The sequence below is a fragment of the Nelumbo nucifera genome, chromosome 5, assembly GCF_055504915.1.
Source record: "Nelumbo nucifera cultivar China Antique chromosome 5, China Antique-T2T, whole genome shotgun sequence".
In the NCBI taxonomy this organism is placed as follows: Eukaryota; Viridiplantae; Streptophyta; class Magnoliopsida; order Proteales; family Nelumbonaceae; genus Nelumbo; species Nelumbo nucifera.
In genome coordinates, this window is record NC_142653.1 from 29,735,048 (window position 1) to 29,756,611 (window position 21,564).

The 21,564-nt window shown below is 37.7% G+C and overlaps 1 protein-coding gene across 4 annotated transcripts; it reads left to right on the forward strand.

Moving 5' to 3' along the window:
• Positions 1–2,799: 2,799 nt before the first annotated feature.
• LOC104600080 (uncharacterized) lies at positions 2,800–14,330 on the forward strand. 4 transcript variants are annotated; one of them, XM_088888028.1, is made up of 6 exons: positions 2,800–3,258; positions 5,450–6,729; positions 8,221–10,954; positions 11,423–11,559; positions 13,020–13,209; positions 13,888–14,330. In XM_088888028.1, exons 2-3 carry the CDS (start codon positions 5,563–5,565, stop codon positions 8,974–8,976), a joined length of 1,923 nt encoding a protein of 640 aa, XP_088744154.1. In that variant the 5' UTR covers positions 2,800–3,258; positions 5,450–5,562; the 3' UTR covers positions 8,977–10,954; positions 11,423–11,559; positions 13,020–13,209; positions 13,888–14,330. The 4 variants fall into 4 exon arrangements, with proteins under 4 accessions (XP_088744154.1, XP_088744155.1, XP_010261205.1 ...); XM_088888029.1 differs by having other exon boundaries at positions 13,893–14,330; XM_010262903.2 differs by having other exon boundaries at positions 13,020–14,330.
• The last annotated feature ends 7,234 nt before the right edge of the window (positions 14,331–21,564 follow it).

Sequence of the window (21,564 nt, forward strand, 5' to 3'; positions counted from 1 at the left end):
ATCTTATCCCTTATCCCTCATCTTATCTTATCCTTATCTTTATCTTATCTTAAGTAAGAGTGAGTTACCATTAGGAGTAGGTAATTAAGAGTTTGAGTTCAAGTTGGAGTTTGAGTTTAATTAGGAATTTCCTTCTGTAATCTCCTATTTAAGGAGCTACGAATTGAAATAAAACATTCAGTTTTCCAGTCAAGAAAATAAGGAGGAGAGTTCGGGTGGTCTCTTGGACAAATCACCCACACGATTGCCACAATAGGGTCTGTACGCAAGGCCAAAGGCAAGGGAAGATCAGGGGTTCCTTCCGTGGAACGACCCGTGACGCGATCCTATGCTCGGGCCCGTAACACTTAGGAAGGGGGAGCTCGGAGTCCCGTAGGAGGAGCTCGGGTCCCTTTGTATGGGGGAGCTCGGGGTGCTCCACCCTTAGGTTTAGGGCGAGCTAGGCCTTGCTTCTCAACAAGCTGTCACACCCGCCGAGTCGTTTGGCCGGGCCTCGGCGAGCTCGCTGCGCCAAGTGGTGGCCAGACTGTCACACTGAATTGTCACTTATGCTTGGTCATGTCCACGTGTCCCCATGCTACAGGGTCGGGCCAAATCACCCTACATCAAACCCCATTATAGATAACATGGACCTTCCTATTGCTCTCAAAAAAAGGGAAAAGGAAGTGTACTACTCATTGTATTTTACAGTATTTATCCTACAGTGGACTTTCTCCTTCCTACTGTGCTTTTCTTTCCTCTCTTGACTTTGTGTCTATACCCAAGGGTGTTAGTGAGTCTCTCTCCAAACCTGAGTGGAAGACAACTATGTAGGAAGAGATGGAATCCTTAATTAAGAATCAAACATGGGAGATTGTGGATTGGAAGCAAATGGGATTACGCAATCAAATATAAGGCAAATGAAAGTATAGAAAGGTATAAGGCCAAATTTGTTGCAAAAGGGTACACACAGAACTATGGCATTGATTACTTAGAGGCCTTTGCACCAGTTGCAAAGATGAGTTCTATTCAGATACTTCTTTCTCTTGTTGCCACATACTCTTGGCCCTTATTTCAACTTGATGTAAAGAATGCTTTCCTAAATGGAGATCTATAAGAGGAAGTGTATATGGATCTTCCTGATAGTTTCTACAATAATGCTGAAAAGGGAAAGGTATGCAGACTTAAGAAGTCACTTTATGGTTTAAAACAGTCACGTAGAGCATGGTTTGACAGGTTCAGGAAGGCCTTAGTTGCTTTTGCCTACTCTTAGACTCAATCTAACCATACCTTGTTTGTGAAGCAGAGGGGATCCTTAGTGTCAGTCCTAATTGTTTATGTGGATGATATTGTTGTTATATGGAATGACCTAAGTGAAATTGACAGTTTGAAGAAGAATCTACACAAGGAATTTGAAATTAAGGATCTTAGAGAGCTTAAGTACTTCTCGGGCATTGAAGTTGCAAAATCAAAACATGGAATCTTCATTTCTCAGATGAAGTATGTTCTGGATCTTCTACAAGAAACATGGAAGCTTGGAACAAAGGCAGTCAGTACTCCTGTTGATCAGAATAACATAATTAATGCATCAGAAAGTGAGTTGGTAAAGGACATTGGGAAATATCAGAGACTTGTGGGGTGGCTATTGTATTTGTGTATGACAAGACCAGACATCTCATATGCAGTGAGTGTGGTGAGTCAATACATGCATTCCCCACGAGTCCAGCATTTGGAGGTTGTTGATAGAATTCTTGCTTATCTGAAGGGACACCCAGGCGGAGGCATACTATTTGTTGATCATGGATAGTTGAAGTTAGAGGCTTATACAGATGCTGATTGGGCAGGATGCCTTGGTGACAGGAGATCTACTTCAAGAATCTGCACCCTTGTTGGGGGTAACCTAGTCTCGTAGAAAAATAAGAAACAGATAGTGGTGGCAATATCAAGTGTAGAAGCAGAATACAGGGCTATGGCACATAGAGTTTTAGAACTGCAATAAGTGATTTCTACTATATATACATATAATACACACGCACACACACACACACACACATTATACATATAAATATATATAAATAAAATAGTATATATGTAATATTTTTATTTTTTATATATACAATAATAACTAGTTTTTATAATTCTTAATTTTTTATATGTCAAATAAAAATAATTTATGTATAATTTTTTACTTTTATAAAATACTTGGCTCATAGTCGAGCTCAAGTTGAGTTAAGCTCGAATTTACGAGCTTTTGACTCTATGCCGAATTCAAGCTTAAGTCTCTAGCTCGAATCAAATTCAAGCCTCATAGTAATTGACAAACGAGCTCAAATAGCTAGACATTCAACTCAACTTGACTTGAATCTACCCCTACATATAAAGCATATTTATATTGCAATGTTACAATGGTTTTCTGGAATTGATACCGAATCTTGTCCACTCCCATACACATTGCTACACATCAGCTACGCACAAATTGATACCCGGCTCAAATGTGTCCAGCTTGTAAATGGCAAGCTTGACTCTTGCTAACTCCTTTTTCTCAATTTTTTAATTTAGGGAAAGTTTCACTTTAGTACTCTGAACTTTGGGGGTAATGTCAAGTTAGTACCCGAACTTTAAAATATATCATTGTAGTAGTACCCAAACTTTTGAAAACTATCAATTCAGTCCCTGCCATTAATACTCCATTAGGTTTGTCAGTCATGTGATGACATGTGATGACTTAAATTTTTCAATATGTTTGAAATACCCTTTAAGCATTATTTAGGACCATTTTACCCTTTTCAAATCAGCTTAATATTTCCCCCAAAATATACGGTTGGTTGAAGCTGAACGATGAAGACTGGGTGTTGCCGCCATCATTGTAGCAGAAGCTTTGGACTTCCGATGGCACCAACGGAGATTATCACCTCACCTCTGCCACGTATCATGGCACAGTGGTGTTGCCCAATTTTATCCCGATAAATGACGCCAATTGCCATTTGTTTCAGACCTTGGTGCGCCTACGGCAAAACCGGAGAGAGATAGAGCATGCGGGAAAACCAGAGAGAGTGCGCCTATGGGAAAACTAGAGGGAGTGCGCTTGCGGGAAAACCAAAGAGAGTGTGTGTGCGCCTATGGGAAAGCCATAGAGAGAGATTGAGAGATTACCAATAACAAAGCCACCATTAGCGTGGAGAGCGACCCTAATGTTGGACGAAGTGTAGTGAGTGAGATAAGGGAGGTGGAAGTGTTCTGTGTATGTAATCGATCGGTAACAAAGCCACCATTTCCCAGGTAAAGTTTATTGTTATTGTTAATTTACCACCTGCACTTCCTCTTGTTTCTTTAATTCTTTCCACTATGCTTTTTCACTTATTATTTATTCATCTATGGATCTTCATCTTCAACTCTGCCTTTTCACTTCCCAAGTTATATGCTCAATGCTCTGAAAAAAACTCCTTTTTTTCTCTTGCAAGGCCCTCGTTCTGTTTTTTCTTGTTTTAACTGTTCAACCAGAACTCTGAACAATTTGAATTAGTTTTCTGTCTGGTGGGTAGATTTGTGGATTTTGTTGGCTTTTCGCTCCGCTCATAGAACACATATGGTTGTGAAAACTTGAGAGTGGTTTAAGAGATTCTTTTTCTTTTTTTCTTTTCTTATCTCTCTGTAGGGCCTGGGTTTTCAGGTGTTCATTTGAGAACTCATATCGTTAAATCTTATTTGGGTTTAGTCACGAACTTCACCACTATGTTCTAACTGTCAATATTGTGATAGAGTTTTAAGGCTTCTATTTGTTCTCCGATTGGCATATCCTATTCAGTAGCAAATCTAACCAAGAACTGATGCTATGGAGGCCTGTTGTTTCTATAAGATGCTTATAATAGAATAATTGTTACCGGTGTGAATATGTTTGTAGATTGTAGATTGTTAGAAATCTGAGGTGTTAGAAATAGAGTGAGAAATAAGATTTGGGCTATATCATTCGATTCAGCTCCACCTTACTTGAATGGTTGATGGATGGATTTTTTTTTTTTTTTTTTGAGTTTCCTTGGTAGTTCTACTTTGAGGACTGCTTGTTAGATGAGATGAACGAGTATGTTATGTTTACTCTAACAATTCAGACCAATTAGATCTCTGTCAAGCACTCTATTGAAAGAGAATGAGACCTGCGAAAGGTAAGAGCAACAACAGAACACATTGAAAATTTATGTGAAGGATAAGAGAAACCCTTCTCCGGAGAGGTTTCTCTCCGGCAACGGCTGAACACATCAGGATTTCTCTCCCGCAATGATTTCCAAGATGAACTCATTGGCGGTGAACGCTGCAATTTTGAATAAGACCTGGGTGTTTGTTGTTAACAAAGGTTCTCGGTCTAAATCAGTAACGGTTTAAAAGGAGTAATTTTGACATTTAAAAAATCATTTTCTCTCTTCTATGGACCGCTAGGGGGTATTTTTATCATTCTACTTGTCTGTTAACTTCAGCTTAACAGAAACTGGACCAAATCGACAGTTTTCACAAGGTTTAAAATAGCGATAGGCCACGTATCGGGCGATATCGATACCTTTTTTTATTTTTTTTCAAAACCGATTCAGGGGGTCGGTTTAGGTCTCCTCCACCTCCAGACGATCAGACCCCTAATACAGGCCAATACGTATCGATACTTTAAACCTTGAGTTTTCAAAAGTTTGAATACTGCAGCACACATTTTAAAATTCGGATACTAACTTAACATTACTCTCAAAATTTAGGGTACTAAAGTAAAGTTTTACCTTAAATTTAAAACAAATAAAAAAAATGACAACATACTGTTTGACTATCGATTTAAGAGACAGGAGAATCCAACGAGGGAAAGAAAACGATTTGAAACAAACCCTCACGTTATCTTCTTCGGCCAGAGACAAAAGCCATGGACAACTGAATTTTTTTATAGAGCCCTAACCATTTCTCAGTCCTTTCTTCTTTAACCAAGAGAAAGGCCAACTAAAATGTGCACATCGTTTGGGATATTGCATTAATAGAATTGAAGGTTTAAAAATACCATATACAAGGTTTTGCGCCAAAGACATTTGTATATGCAATATTTCCAAATGGAGCCTGAAAGATAAATCTGAATGACATGTTTAGAACAATGTTTCAGATGGAGGATGATTGTAATGGAGAATTGAAATCAATTTCTTCCTTCACCCTGGTTGGAGAGTTATGGGTACGGAGATGAAAGACCCCATTTAGGTCTGCAACTTGGGTGGGCCCAATCTGAATTTTTGCATTAATTGGGCCTAAATTTTCAGACTACGGGCTGGTCCTGGGCCAAAAGCTTGGGCTGGGCTTGAGTTGTTCCTCAGGTAGCCTGAGCCTGGTCTGACCCAATCCAAGCCTGATCCATCCTAAGTTTCCCTACCTTTTTTTTCCTCAAAACAAACATAGCTTAATTGTATATATATGTAAATTTACATATGTATAAAATTTGTCTAAACGTGGGCAGAGTTCGTGTGGGCAGGAGATCCGGAAACTTTACATGTTTGAACGTCCGACGTGGGGTCTATTTTCCCTCTCTCACATCATTTGAAATCCTAAGCACGAAGCCTCACGCAGCAGATGCCGCAGAAAATGCCCCAAAGAAACTCCAGCAGCAGCAGAAACGCCGCGGCTCCCAGAAGATCTCCAAGGTTTTTTCATACAAAAGATCCTCCGGACAACACGAAACTTCATAAATTGAAGTCGAAGAAGGATCAGGTATTTCGAACTCCAATCTCTGTCGAAAAACCCCAATCTGATTCTCATCCGAGTTCCATAGGAAATGTTACAAGTAAATCGTCTGGTGGGTCGGAAATAGCTGCGCCGTCGCTTCGTGGGTCGAAAAAACTGAAGGGATCTGTCGATGGGGTCGAGGGTTCTCGATGTCTTAGACGATCGCCAAGGTTTACTAGTTCAGTAAATATTCACGCAGACGTCAAGAAAAGGGGCGGTGATGACAATTCTCATCCATTGGTGCAGTCTGTTTTAACTGATTTTCCAGGTAAAGAGGTTACTTTGGATGTCAAACAGAAAGTAAATTTTGATAAAGTAGAAACAGAATCCTCCGGACCAATGGGTTTCACGAAGGTTGTAGGAAAATCTGAGGTGGGTATTGATTGTTCAAAGCTATCTGCAAAGAAGGGGAAGGGAGTAAGTAGTTCTGTAACTTTTGCAGTGAAGACCCCAGAGGGAGGGCGAGAGAAGAAGACGGTAGATACGAATAGAGTAAATAAAGAGATTGGGGTCAACAAGAAGGAGAGATTTGAGGGGTTTCCAAGACGATCGGCAAGGTTTAGTTCAGTGAATGTTCTGGAAGATGCCAACAAAAAAGGCAGCTATAAAAAGGCTGGCCTAGTGCAGAGTGTTTTTACTGATCCTCCGGCTAAAGAGGTTACGTTGGAGGTAAACCAGAAACAGAATACGCAGAAAGAAGAAACAAAATTTCGTAGAAGTATTGTAGGAAAACCTGAGGTAGGCATTGATTCATCCGTGGTATTTACATGGAAAGAGGGGAAAAGGAGGAACGGCAGTTCTGTAACTTCTCCAGCGATGACTTCACTAGAAGATGGAGGGAAGAATATAAGAGATGCGAATAGAGTAACGGAAGAGAGTAGAGCTGACAGGAAAAGAAAGCATCAGGAAAGTTGTGGCCTTCAGGGCTGGACAAAAGATCAAGAAGTGGCACTACAGAAAGCTTATTTTGCCGCAAAGCCTTCACCTCATTTCTGGAAGAAGGTTTCAAAACTGGTATTTATTACTATTCATCTCTGTCCATGCTCCATAGTTAGGTTACTTGTTCGAACCTTCATTTTTTATCCTGCGGTATCTCCATGATTGCAACATTTCTAGAAATATTGCCTTCTGAAGGAAGTGCTTCAGAAATCTTTTGTATTATTTCCCTTGTATTCATCTCTCTCTCAGTTTCGGCTCAATTCATAAATCTTGTACTTCATCTAAAATTTTGGTCTATAATTTTCACTTCGAATCTCTCCAGTTCTTGCACTGGAGATATTGATTGTTTTTGGAGATCTTAAAGAAAGTGTTTTGTTAGGGGAATTTTGGAAATTCTGTTTTGGGCGTGTGTTGGTGGTAGTGGTTGGGGTTGGGGGGGGGGGTTCAATCCCGTTAGAGGTGTGGACGGTTAACCTATGATGGGATATGTATGGAGTTGTTCTTGACAATTGGGTTTAATAGGTGTATCAGTGTCCTTTTCTATCTTCAGTGGTTTCTTTTAACCTCCTTTTTTTTTGCATTTTTGTTTGTTATTTTAATAAATTTTCCCTTTCTCTAGAAGAAGTATCTACTGAAGGCATCAGCTGTAAGGTAGATTTCAGCCTATACCTGGAGAGTTCACATGGACAGGCATTCCTTAAACATGTGAGAATTTATTTTCTCCCCTTCAATGAAGGGCACGAGCATCCTTCTGAGCACTCTCTTGATGGGCATGTCGTCAGAATTGTATAATGCTTGGACAGTAATTTTGTCAGGTTGATGCCAATTAGATTATCTATCAATGGGGTGTGCTTGGAAGAACATTTGCATCAAATGAAGGAACAAAATTAAACTTGATAGGTGAAATCTTAATCATCAATTGGTCTTTTGCTCAGAGCAGACTGGTTAAATCCCACTGGTTTTGAAAGGTCCAGGTCATTTTGTAGGTCTCATTGCTTAGCTCAGTTAGCAAAGGGTTTTGTAAATGATGTGCTTTGGTGGAGCAGCCCTCTTTATATTGAACGTTTTATTTCTGCTTTATGTTAGTGTTTTTTTTTTACACATAAAAAAAAGGTCACTTTATAGGTCTTTCGTGCATCTGATAGTGTAGACATGGGACATGCACTTTGCCAGTAGGGAACTCTCCCGATATGTAACCCTTATGTCTTAAAAGCATGTGCCTTCAGGCCCACGTGTAAAAGTATAATGGACATGCATCATACCTTAATATGCTTCATGTTAGAATGTATCTCATACATTAAATGAATTAGTTTTCTCATCAGAACAAATTAAAGACAAATTGTAAGATTTCTGTATATATGGTTTTCAAAACCCATTTGAGGTTTTGATATACATTAAGAGTTTTCTAGTTGCCTCGATGGATTTTTGATGAAGTTAGAAGTTAGTTTTCATGATTTTAGATGTTAAATGGTAGTATGATGTCATGTTTCTTTAAATTCTCCATTCTTAATGTTACATTTCCATGGAATCAATTACTAAGAATGTCATAATGACAAATTGTTTCAGGTTCCTGGAAAGACTGCTCAGGAATGTTTTGATAAAGTCCACTCTGACCTTGTTACCCCACCTCAACCCCCACCTCGTTCAAGGACAAGCAGAAATAGCTCATCTCCCATGGGCCATTTCTCTCTTTCTGGAAGTAAACTTCTGGAACCCACTGAGCTCAGTGTTAAAAGGAGAAGGAATAGCAAGCAGAAGAGATACCATGCACAGAAAACTGTGAGGCATTTACTACAGAAGCATTATCTGATGGACCAAGGCTGTGAAGCAGATCTGTTCTCAGTTCTTGAAACCACCATGGGTTCTTCTTGCCAAGCTTTAGAGCGGGATGTAGTCTCCACCCCTGAATGTATACAGAAAAGTTCTGGTTTTCTCCAGAAGTGTCGCAGTAGATCATCATCAGCCCATAAGAAGTCGCTGCCAAGATTAAGGAGTTCATGTGAAACAGCCCTTGTTAGTCCACCGGTTCTAAAGCAAGTTAAGAATCTGTTTTTGCACGAGAAGTACATTGACCAGCTGCATTGCAGGGAGGTTAGAAGAATGGCTGCATCTACTTCTGCTGCAAAATGCATTGGTCCTGAAAGTGATAGAAAGGATTGTCATGTACAGAAAGTGGACATGCTTAAAGCAGCAAGGAATGCTCTTTCTTCTGATGCAAGAGATGTGATTAAACAATTTCAACATCTGCAAGCCCATGATTTGAGCAATTATGATGACTTTGATGAAGATGAGAATGGGGAAGACAATGAAGATGATGATTAACCTTTATAATTTGTATTGTTTCATTGCATAGAAAATATTGTGAGAGAGTGGCTCTGTAATTGGGAGCACAATGCCTCTGGTATAAGCACCTAATTTGTCACCTGTTGACCTTGTATTCTTCCATCAACTGGTTTCTAGTTTGTGAATTCCAGTTCTGACTGCAAGTTAACAAGAAGCTTCTTTGTAGCTTTACTTATGACTGAGGGAAGGGATATTTGGTCCCACAGATGCTGGAATTTTTATGTAGTCCATTTACCTTGCAATTTCTATCTTATGAAGTAATACTGTCTTGAACAATAAATATAGGTGGAAATAGGAAAAAGTTAAGAAAGAAAAATACCAGCTTATTGTTTGTAAACCAATTAGTCAGTAAGTTTAAAACACACAAGGGGTAAGCTTCTATTATTTTTCATTCTCGTCCTTATTTGCTTGCTTCTTGTTAACATAAGACATCAGTATAGAAGATGTTATTTGAATTAATAAGAGTTGCTCAAGTAAATCTATTAATAATGTTAAATTTGGTATTTATGGGTTAGGTGTAGCAGTGGAAATTAGGCGGGTTGAATTGGGTTTGGTTTGGGTTGAGTTTCAATCTAATCCATCTAACCCGTCAAGTATCCAGTTATATAAAATTAAATGGGTTGGGTTCAACCCAAACCTGCCTTGACCCAATCCAACCTGTCCAAACCCATTTATCTAATATTTATATACTTAAAAGTAAAAACTAAGGTGGTGTTTGGTAAATCTGAAGTCTGGAGTCTGTAAAGTAAAAAAAAAAAACTTTGATAAAACTTTGAAAGCAATTCATGAGAAATTTGCTTTTTTGCTTTTACAAACATCTAAATGTAGTGAAGTTGTTCGGTGACGTCTGATTAAATATGCATTTTACAAATTTACCCCTTGAGCTTTTATTTAAATAATAATAAATAAAATGCTTAAAAGAATATGATATTATTAAAAATTTATAAAATAATAAAAAACATAAATTTTAAGAAATGATAAGTTAAAATAATTAATAAATAATATTAAATTACTCCTCTTCCTAGCAGAAGAGTCATCACCATCTCCGATCACTTCAGAATCATGGGGCTTCTCCATTTCTCCAAAATTCCCAATGGTTTTGTTACACCAAAGGTAATCTTCTTAAGCTCATCCCACTTGCTTTCTGCATAGGCTTATCTATTCTGTTACCCGTCTTCAACAACAATGCGTCTTCAACCCATAAGTATATCTCCTCTGTCACCTGTCTTCAACAACAATGCGTCTTCAACCCATCTTCAGCAATGCATCTTTAGCCTGTAATTTTATCTCCTCTGTCACCCGTCTTCAACAATAATGCTTTCAACCGTAAGCTTATCTCCTCTGTCACCAGTCTTCAACAACAATGCGTTCAACCGTAGGCTTATCTCCTCTGTCACCAGTCTTCAACAACAATGCGTCTTGCATCTCCTCTAATTGTCAGAAAATAAAGCCAACCTTCTTACTTCGATCCTCTGGATCCAGATCAAAATTAGAATCAGAATAATCATCCACTGTTCATCAATGGGACACCTATCAAATGCCCGCTTCTGTCACTCCTAGAACATGGTCCAGTAATAACTAGACCTGTTGTTTATATTCCAACCCACACCATCAGATTCTGATTTCTCTTCATCCACTCCTCTCATAATCTCCTCTTCATTCAAAACCTTAGACTGATCATCACTCTCTTCTTCTACAACATCTAGCTCATCAATCTGATCGTCATTTCTGTTATTGGAACCATTGCCGTCTACATCTTCTGGTAAAGGATTGGCAACGAGTTCATCAAGTTGGTTGGAGGAATCTTGTGAGAAATCTAGATTTGGAAGAGAAGAATCTCCTGCCCTAGTTTTGAAGAGGAGAATGGGTGTACCTGGGACCGTCAGTCAAAGCTGAGTCGACTGTAGAGAATTGAGACCGAGAGGGGGAGAAGGAGCACAATGATGATGGTGCAAAGGTGAGCACCGTAACAAGGGTGTGAAGTTCTGAACATTTTTCGATTTTTAAAATTTATAGGACATGGTCGGAAGTGAGATTTCGTCCACTACCTCCGAACATGCTCGGACTCGGAGGTAGTTCAATCGCTGAATTATTCTGAGGGTTGTGCAATGTTTGGAGGGATGTTTCAAGGCAGAACCGAACGACCTCCGACCGCTGAAAAAAGCGACATTTTCAGCGTGCGGAGGTCCCTTAAGTGCTATCAAATACCCCATAACTCTCCCTTTTGACAAATAAGGGTCTGTTTGGTTCGGGGGAATAGGACCCTGGAATCGGAATCGGAATGGATCATTCCGTTTCCGGATGTTTATTCTAGGCGAAATGGGAATCCCTCGTAGGACATTCCCGACCCCTCCCCAGGGAATGTGATTCCCATTCCGGTTTATAAATTTTTTAGATAAAAATGCCCTCCTCATTTTCGATCTAGGCAAAGAGACGAAACAGGAGACTGGAGATTGGAGTTTCCCCATTTTCAATCCAGTCGAAGAGACGAAAGAGAGATTGCTAGAACTCCAAGCCTTCTTCCATCGCCGAACAGAGAGCCGAACCATTTTGTTTTAATTGGTATGTAAACCGCCATTCTACTTCACTTGGTGATGATCGTAGATCTTATTGTCGGAACACCTATGCGAAACTTCGCTTCATTCTTGTGATTTGTTTGTTCATATTGATCTCTTTAATTGTTTCACTTGGTTTTAATTTGTTTGCTTGCTTCACGTTCAAATATAATTCTGATTGGATTTTCTCTTTTGCTGGAATTTGATCCATTTCGTTTTTTTTTTCGATATGCATTTAACTGTTATTTAATCCAGTATCCTTACGGAGCTACTTTTGTAGTAATTTTTTTTGTCAGCTATCTGTTTGTTTTTTGTATTGCATTCTCTCAATTTTGGAGTTTCCCCATTCTTCCTTTTAATCCCCAAAAAGAAAAGATTCTCTCTCTCTCTTCTGTTATTCATAAAATCTCAGATGGAACAGGAAGATTGTTCGTAATTTAATTGTTTCCTCTACTATAGCTGGTCATGCATTGAAACCGACATGGGCGATTGATTTTCCATAAGATCAGCGAGTGTGATCTTCCCACAATTGCCTGTGTCTAGCCCATCAAACTGGTTGCAGATTTGCAGGATATCTTTCTCGGCTATTTTTCTCATTTCCTTAAGCTTGTAGATAACGTATTCAGATATGCTGGATGTACACAAGAAAGAAAAGAGTACAAAGTTAGAAGGGATAAGAAACCAAAATGTAAGAAAGAAATGGTCCTTGGTCAAAGCAAAATGGGTGCAACAACCAAAGAAAATAGCTTGATCTCTCTCCTGGTCAGAGTCAGAAAGCAATAGTTTTCAAAATACATGCAAGAGAACCCATCTGAATGAAGATCATGTTCTTCCATTCCTGTCTTTATTTTTTCTATTTTTAATCAGCTATAGACTAGATGGTAAGTTTCAGAGATTTCATACGGTTTAGATGATACAAGGATTGCACTTGTAGAATCAACAAACCACAAATATTCTTGTAGTTTATATTGAAGACTATGCCCATTGTATTTACGTCTATATTTGGCAGAAACTATCTCAATGGTCTCACTATTGCTCATAATATGCTGTTACATTCAAAATATATATATTTTTTGAAAAACTGAGACTTAAATACCACACATTGGTAAGTTTGCTTTGGAGTTTAGCTATTTCTTTGGAGGTGTACTACTGTAGTTCATTATTTTTATAATGGACACTAGTATGTCAAGCTAGAATATGCGCCATTACTAAATATTGTGAATCTGTCATTTGAAGTGCGGATAGGATACCTTGGATTATTCTTTTTAGTTGAATAGTCATGTTTTAATATTCCCTCTAATGGAACAAGCAATAATGATCTTGAGTGCACATTTCACAGTTGTGCTTCATTTCAGTTATTTCATCATAAAATGTATGCCTATGAACATATTGCAATTTAGTGATGCAGTTAATTTATTTCCTCAAATTGCTTATTAAAATTCTGCAAACATAATTGTTGATTCTCAGCCTCTGAAGCGGAAGAGTGAAACAGAAGATTGTGAAGGCTTCCATGAGTGGACTACCAGTCCTGGATACACTGAAGTGGTTAACAGCCCCCTTCGTACACCAATATCAGGAAAAGGGGGCAGGGTATACAGTAAGTCAAAGGTTCCAAAGCATAGCAAATCAGGGCCTCAAACCCCTGTGCCAAATGCAGGTGAGAAGTGTCTCTACAATAGTTTCTTTTTTGGCATTAATTCTCACTGTGGTTTCTTTTTTGGCATTAAGTTGATTCAGTCTTTCCTATGGTACTTTGGATTGCTCAAAGAAAATTGAAATCGAATGATTTTTTAATTTCTCACCTTTCAAAACCTCCTTGTCAAATAAAGCACTAAACTGGATGTGCATGTTTCTAACAATTTTTTTCCACTGTTATCTTTGATTGGTATTTGAGATATTGTTGTTGTAGACATTACCAATGAATTATATGATCAAATTTCTTGCCAGTAGCCTCAAGATACTTAAAGAATTAACTAAAACATAACTAATAAACTAATATTGTCATTAGGTGCTAGCAACAAGTAGGGAAATGGCAAAATGTTGCAACCAGTGATATAATCTGTCATAACTAAATAGCTAATAAACATAACTGAGTGTTATATACTTCAATGATGACTAATTATTTCTTATTTTTATTTTCACCTGTGCATTTGTGAATTTTATTTGGATATGGAACATGATTTACATCTTTCTTTATATGTGCTTGATTTCAATAATGGTTTTGATGCCATAATATTGGTCCAGATGATTAACCCATTGAACAGAGGGTTGGTCTTAGAATGATGTTTAGTTTAAAGCAAATATTTTTCTCATGTTTGAATATGTTGATGCTAAGATAAGTTCAATTGAGAGGAAGCCCCATGAATCTGGTTGTGCATGCCGGTTTTATGTAATATGCTATAGAGCCCAAGAACCTCACAACATGGTGAAGATGACACTTGGGGAAGAAATCAGAGAAGTAAAACTTGAAAATATTGGTATCTTACAAAAACTTCAGAGAAAACCTTCAGAAGATGTCTACTATCGTTGGAGCTATTCTGAAGACTACTCCTTCACGCGCAGAGCTATACTACATTGCGGTCAGTTCTCTTCTGATATATCATGGCTACTGGTTGCATCCATTTGGAAAGGACTTGGATTTGATGTCAAAACAGTGCAAAATAAAATGGTCTATCAACTTCTTGATAGTGATCATGACATGTGTTCTCCAAGTTACTTGAACAATGTAAATACCATAAACTTCCAAATAGATAATGAAGTTATGAAACCCAGTAATATGAACTTTTCCCCTGTGGTTGCTGTAAATACATTTGTTTCAAATGATCCTATGGATGTGGATCTTGTTCATGATATGAAAGAAGATAAGCATTTTCTCCATATATGCACTTGGTAGCAGGTTGCCAATGTGTGTATATGTTGAAAATATATAATTAGTGGATGCTTTTGAGGTTCTTTTAACAGGGGCAGAATTGGAAATTTTGGCTGATTCCAATTCCACCTTCTAGTCGAACCAAACAGCAGGAATCGGAATCCGATTCCGATTCCTGCCTGAACCAAACAGATGCCAGGAATAGATGATTCCGATTCTGATTCTGGTCTTATCCGCAAACCAAACGCACCCTAAGTTGGTTATAGCTTGGCAGTTGTTTACACAAGTGGTGGAAGGTTCAAATTACATTATATGCACATTATTTTTACAAGAAGAATAAAAAGCAATTAATCATTTGAAGCCATTTCACTATGTTTGGGTTTTGAGTTTGACCAAACCACTTAGGTTCAAATTGGCCAGACCAATTTGAACTATCTAATTGGAATTATCTTTGAGCTAATCACATCAAGAGTGGTCAAACCATTTGGATTCGATTGGTCCAATCGGACCAAATTGGACTAGTTCAACATATGACGAGTTGACTCAGATCGATCCATATCGGGTTGTGAAAATCTTTGGGTCTGAGTCGACTGATTCGAGTCGGGTCAAGGTGGGTAGTCCAAATCGATCCGGTTTTGGGTCAGATCGACCGGTTTATATCGGGTTGTGTAGGTTTTTAGACAGAGTTGGTCGGTCTATACTGGCCAAGTTAACCAGCTAGGCACCCCAGATTAGAGCAGTCCAAATTTGGGTGGGGTAGGATTACCGGATTCGGACTGGGCCGGATCAAGCTTGGTTTGGGTTGCGCTAGCCAACCCAAACAGATTAAACTGAGGTGATTGGGTTTGTTCATATTCAAACTAGGCTGAACTGAGCCAGCTTGGTCCAGACTCGGGTTGGGTTGATTTGGATTTATGTCAATTTGGGTAGAGGTGTAAATCGGGTTAGGCCAGCATGGCCCGCACTGTCGTGTCATGCCACCCGTGGCCCGCAGGCTAGCACGGCCCAACCCGCAGCGGGCCATTCTCAACCTGTCCAAAGAACTAGCCATTGGAGACACCGCCCCCCCCCCCCCCGACTAGTTTCAACTTTTTTGTGGTGTTTTATAGAAATACCCCCTAACAACTATATAACAGTTGGTTTAGGGGGGGGGGTATTTAGGTAAAGTGATAAATAACTTTATAATGACCAAAATACCCCTCCCAACAACTAAAAGACAACTAGTTTTTAGGGTATTTTGGAGAATTAAATTATTTTCAATTCCTATAAATAGCCTTATCCTCCACCATTCTCATACTTTCTTAGTCTCTTATACTCTCTCAAATCTCAACCTCTTCCCATACATCATACTCTCACATATACTCTCATACTCTCCACTTCTCAACTTGATTCAAGTTTCAACAAGAAGAAGGTTTGCTCGGGTATCTCAAGTTAGCAATTTTGGAGACTTGGAGGCTTCAACCATTGATATCAAGTTGAAATTCCGAACTAGCAATCTAGGTAAGTGCAATTCAATTAATTTTTATTTTTTATAATTGAAAAAAATGGCCAGCTTCTCCTTCTGCTCTCGACACCAATTCCCCAACGTAGTCAATGTCGATGGATGTCGATGTTCAGTCGCAATATGATAGTGTTAGCGCCAATATGGATGATACTGATATTTTCGACGTTCCTATGCCCCTAGTACTACTACTACTAGAGGTAGGGGAAATAAAAAAAACACTAGGTTTATTAGCCCGATTTGGACAATATTTAAAATAGAGGAGGTTGAGGGGAAGGGAAAGAGAGCCGTTTGTCAAAAATGTATTAGTGACTGTAACTATAGTAGTAGTGGCGGTACTAGCCACTTGGACAGACATTTGAAATGCCATTGGATGAAAGAAAAGAAACATCACAAGCACAAATAGGAAGTTAGTTTTTTTGTACTTTTAAATATTCCCAAGAAAAAACGAGGGAAGAATTAGCAAAATATATTGTGCATACTGAACATCCATTTTTATTAGTTGAAAAATACAAAACTTGATTAAAAAAGTTTATAGAAATACTATTAGAACAAATGCTTTAAAAAATTTTTATTCATATAAACAAAATTTAATTTCTATGTTATCAAATCTTAATTCTAAAATTGCAATTACTTCTGATATTTGGACATCTAGATTTAACATAAGTTATATTTCTGTTACCGGTCATTTTATTGATGAAAAATGGCTTTTACATAAAAAAAAAATTTAAATTTTACTAGGCTTGAATGGCCACATACTGGCCCAATTATTGCTATAAGTATTTTAAATACATTACATATTTATGGAATTGAAAATAAACTTTTTTTTATTAGTTTTGATAAATCTAGTAATAATGATTTAGCAATATATTTTAAAATCTCAATTAAAACCATTTTTAGATGGTGAATTATTTCATATTAGATGCACATGTCACATTTTAAATTTATTTATTCAAGATGTTTAAATATTATTTCTCATCATATTTCTAAAATTAGAAATTGTATAATATATATTAAAAATTCCAGAGCAAGAAAACAAGAATTTAAATATTTATGTCAAAATTATGGTTTAAAATATAAACATTTTATATTAGATGTTCAACATAGATAGAATCCTACCTATTCTATGTTAGAAAGTTGTATTGCTTACAAACAAATTCTTAGTGATTTTTATAATGCAAAAATGCCACACAATCCTATACTTGAGGAAGATTGGGAAATGACAATTTGTATAAAAGATCTTTTACAAATTTTTTATGATGCAACTAATGAACTTTTAGGTGTTTATTACTCAACTAGTTGTATTTTAGTTAATCAATAATTTATAATTAGTGAACGTTTTGCAAAATATAAGAAAAATCCACAATTTCAAAGTATTATTGAAATAATGAAAAATAAATTTAAAAAATATTTGAAGAAAATTTCTCCCCTTTATTGCTTAGCTATAATATTAAATCCTAGGATTAAGAAAGATGGTTTAGGAATTTCAGTTGAACCATATTGTGAAAATATGAATATTGAAGTTGGAAATAAAAAAAAAAAATAATTTATTATTTGAATCTATAGTTTATATGAATCTCAAGTGGATGGACATAACAAATCTTGTACAGTCGCAAGTTCCACTTCTAAAACAACTAGTTCCATTTCTAGTAGTAGAGACAATTCAGTCTCTACTACATAAGAGGTAGAAACCTATTACCAAATTCATCAACAAGTTCATTTACTAAACTTAATTTTTATTTACAAGCAAGTGTTTTTACTTTAATTGATTCCTCCTACAACGAGGGATGGGATAATTTTGATATTTTAGCTTAGTGGAAAGGACATGAAAAAAACTATCTAGTCCTTGCCACCATGGTACGTGATATACTAATCCGTGTGATGTCTACAGTTCCATTGGAGTCTTGTTTTAGTGCAGGTATTAGGGTACTGAACAATAAGAGAACCTATATGAATGATGAAAGTCTAGAGATGTGCATCTACTTTAAAGATTGATTGGATGCTAAAGACAAATTACAAGATAAAGGAAGGCATGACATTACACCTAATGTTTCACCTAAAGTAGATGATGACAATATTTTTATGAATATGCAGGTAGATATGATTATATGAATATGCAGGCAGAGGTGGAACTTGAAGAAAAATGATGAAGTCAATATTTTTTATTCTTTTATATACTCAATATTTCATTATTTCAATTATTGCAATTTTTCAATTTTTTAAATTATTGTAATTTTTTTCAATTTTATTTATATTAGTTCTTATTTTTTCAACAATGTAATTTTTTGTTTTCAATTTATAATTGTATTATATTTTTTTATATTTTATTCCCTTTTCTCTATTTCATTCATCCATTGTCCGTTGACCATTGTATTGTTCAAATTCAAGAAATAAAATTCCTGTTTTTTTTCAATTTGTTGTCTATTTTGTATTTTGTTAAGTATTTAAGTATTTTTTTAATTTCTTTGTTAGATTTTTTATTTTTCTAATTTGTTCCCAAAGCTCAAAGGAATTATTGAATTAAGTAAAGTATTTTAGCAAAAAATAAAAAGCAAAATGTCAAAAAAAAAAACAATTTGGCCCGGTTCGGCCCAAACCGTAGCCCAACCTGACATGGGCCAGGCCCACTATACGGCCCACAACCCACCTGGGCCGGTCTAGCCTGCACTTTGCACGGGCCGCACACGGGCCATGTTGGGCTGACCTGATTTACACCTCTAAATTTGGGTGAACTATGTTGATTCAAATCAAAACTAATTTTAATTAATAAATAATAGAAAATTAATACATTAATTATAAATTATTTCAATCAAATGAAAAAATTAAAAAAAATGGATAAGGAATTTGCACTTGTACCATTAGTGGTTAACTCAATAATTATTCATAACTCAACCCGATAATTATTCATAACTCAACCCGACCCAACCCATTTAAATTGACCTAATGGGTGATTAACCCATTTCCAGCCCGCCAAGTAAATGGGCATGTTGGCTGGATTTGATAATTAGGTGAATGATTTACTTGAATTTTAATGAAGGGACAATGAGGAAATGGCTAGTTAATGGGGTCCCACTATGATATGGAAAACATATTGTATAGAAAATCCCTTATAATGCCATGTTTGCAGCAATTACCGAATTTAATTAAATTTTAAAATATTCAAAAAAAATATGAATTTTATATTATAATTAAATTTTAATTATTTTATATTATAATTAAATTTTAAAATATTCAAAAAAAATATGAATTTTTTTTTTCCAATTCCTCCCCGTCAGTGAAATAGTTATACCCCTCAATGCAATTCGAAACAAGAGAATCCATCCACCAAAGCTTTCTCTCTTTCAGTCATGGCGATCAATGCCAAGCTTCCTTTGTGTTTCTTCCTCCTCTCTCTCTCTTCCTTTTGTTGGTAGCTTTGTCACTAGCTTACCCACTGAAACCCCAAAGAGATAACAAGCAAAGAGAAGGCAGCCGAGAGGAGGAGCAGCAACAGGAGCAACATAAGAGTAACCCCTAGTTCTTCGACGAGCAGAGATTCAGCTCTCGATTCAAGATTCTGAGTGGTCTAGATAACTACCGCTTGGCTATCCTGGAAGCCAAACCTAACACTTTCCTGATCCCCCACCACTGGGATGCAGATGTTGTTGTCATCATTGTTAAGGGGAAGGCAACAATCAACTTGGTGCGCAATGATAACAGGGAATCCTACAATCTTGAGTGTGGAGATATAGCTAGGATTCCTGCTGGACCGATGATCTACTTGGTGAACAGAGACGACAACGAAAACCTCCAAATAGTCACACTCTTCAGGACCATCTCAACTCCTGGCCACGTCTCAAAATTCTTCAGCGCCAGCAGCGAAGATGGGGAATCATTCTACACTGCATTTAGCAATGAAATCCTGGAAGCCGCTCTAAATACTCCAAAAGACAAGAGGATGTTGGGAGAGAAAAGGAAGGGAGTGATGAGGGAGGCGTCAAAGGAGCAGATTAAGGCCATGAGCGAGCAGGCTTCTTCATCATCAAAGGGCGGGCGATGGTGGAGCATACACAAAAGTGAGACGAGGGGCCCGCTCAACCTGTTGAAGAAGCCCCATCTATTCTAACAGCTATGGACAACTCTACGATAGGGCTGCAAGTCGGGCCAGGTTAGGTCGAGTTGAGGCCAATCCTAGCCCAACCTGATGTTCTAAACTCCCAACCCGACCTATTCAACCCTAACCCTAACCCTAACTAATTCCTTCAACCCTAACCCAATCCGATGTCAACTTCAGGTTGGGTTGGGCTCGGGTTGGGCCCAATCCAACCTTCCCATCCCTTAAAATCTAGTAGAAAAATAAGTATTTATTTATCATGAGTTATGACATGATAGAATTTTTCTAAAAAATATAAATTTATGAAATCAACAATAATGAAACATAAAATTATGGAAATAAAATAATTAATAACAATTCATAGGATCAAATAAATAATTTAAATCTATTTGATAGGTCACACATAAAAATTACAAGACAAGGAAAAGACAAGTAGTCAAGTACATGTGAATAACTTAAAGAAAGGCATGATAATATGTAGGGGGGCTACTAGTAGACTATAGGGTCTTGGGTCGGGTTGCCCGAGGGGTTAACCCTAACCCAACCCGAACTAAGGTCGGGTTCAAGAATTTCAACCCTAACCTGATCATCAACCCGGCCCAACCCAACCTGACTTTTCCGGGTTGGGTTCGGTCCCGGCCCAACCCAAGTTGCAGCCCTATTCTACGAGGCCCAACCCAACGACTACCAGCATCTCAAGGACCTCGACGTCTCCGTCATATTTAGCAACATCAGCCAAGGAGCCGGAGCAATGCTAGCTCCCTTGTACAACACGAGGTCGACCAGGATAGCTTTTGTAGTGAAAGGGAGTGGATGATGGGAGATGGCGTGCCCACACATCTCCAGTCAGAACCAGAGAGGAAGAGAAGGAGAAGGTGATGAGGTATATAGTATGAGAAGGCCAGTTCTCGTGTGTCTTCAAATACAGGTTTCATAATTCCACTAGGGCATGTGTTCACCGTCGTTGCTTCCGAGAAAGAGAATCTGCAGATAATTGTATTCAGGATAAACACCCAGGATAACAAGAGGAACTTCACCGCTAGGAAAGAACACAACGTGAGGAAACAGATGGACAAGGAGCCGAAGGAGCTGGCTTTTTTTTAGATAAACTGTAATTTGTAGGATGTAGGAGATAGACCTACTACTATTGCTGCTGCTACTTAGTACGTACTAGAGTGAGTAAACATCAATTGTGATCCTTTTTGTAGAAAGAAAACAAATGAGCGAGAGCTTCTGCTTTCTAGTTTTGCTCACCACCTATGAAATAATAATGAAATGAAGGCTCTTTTTGGTAGTTCAAAAAAAATTGAAACAGGAGAAGAACTCTGTTCGAAAATCGACGACTTCTCAGTTTTTCTGTTCGAAAACAACGACTGTCTTCTTCCCCGTGCTCCTCCATTTGTCGTCCGGTAGATTATTCCCCACCGTCTTTTTCCTCATCCTCATGCTCAAAAAAAGAACTCTGTTCAAAAATCGATGACTTCTCAGTTCTTCCGTTCGAAAACGACTGTCTTCTTCCCCATGCTCCTCCATTCATCGTCCAGTAGAT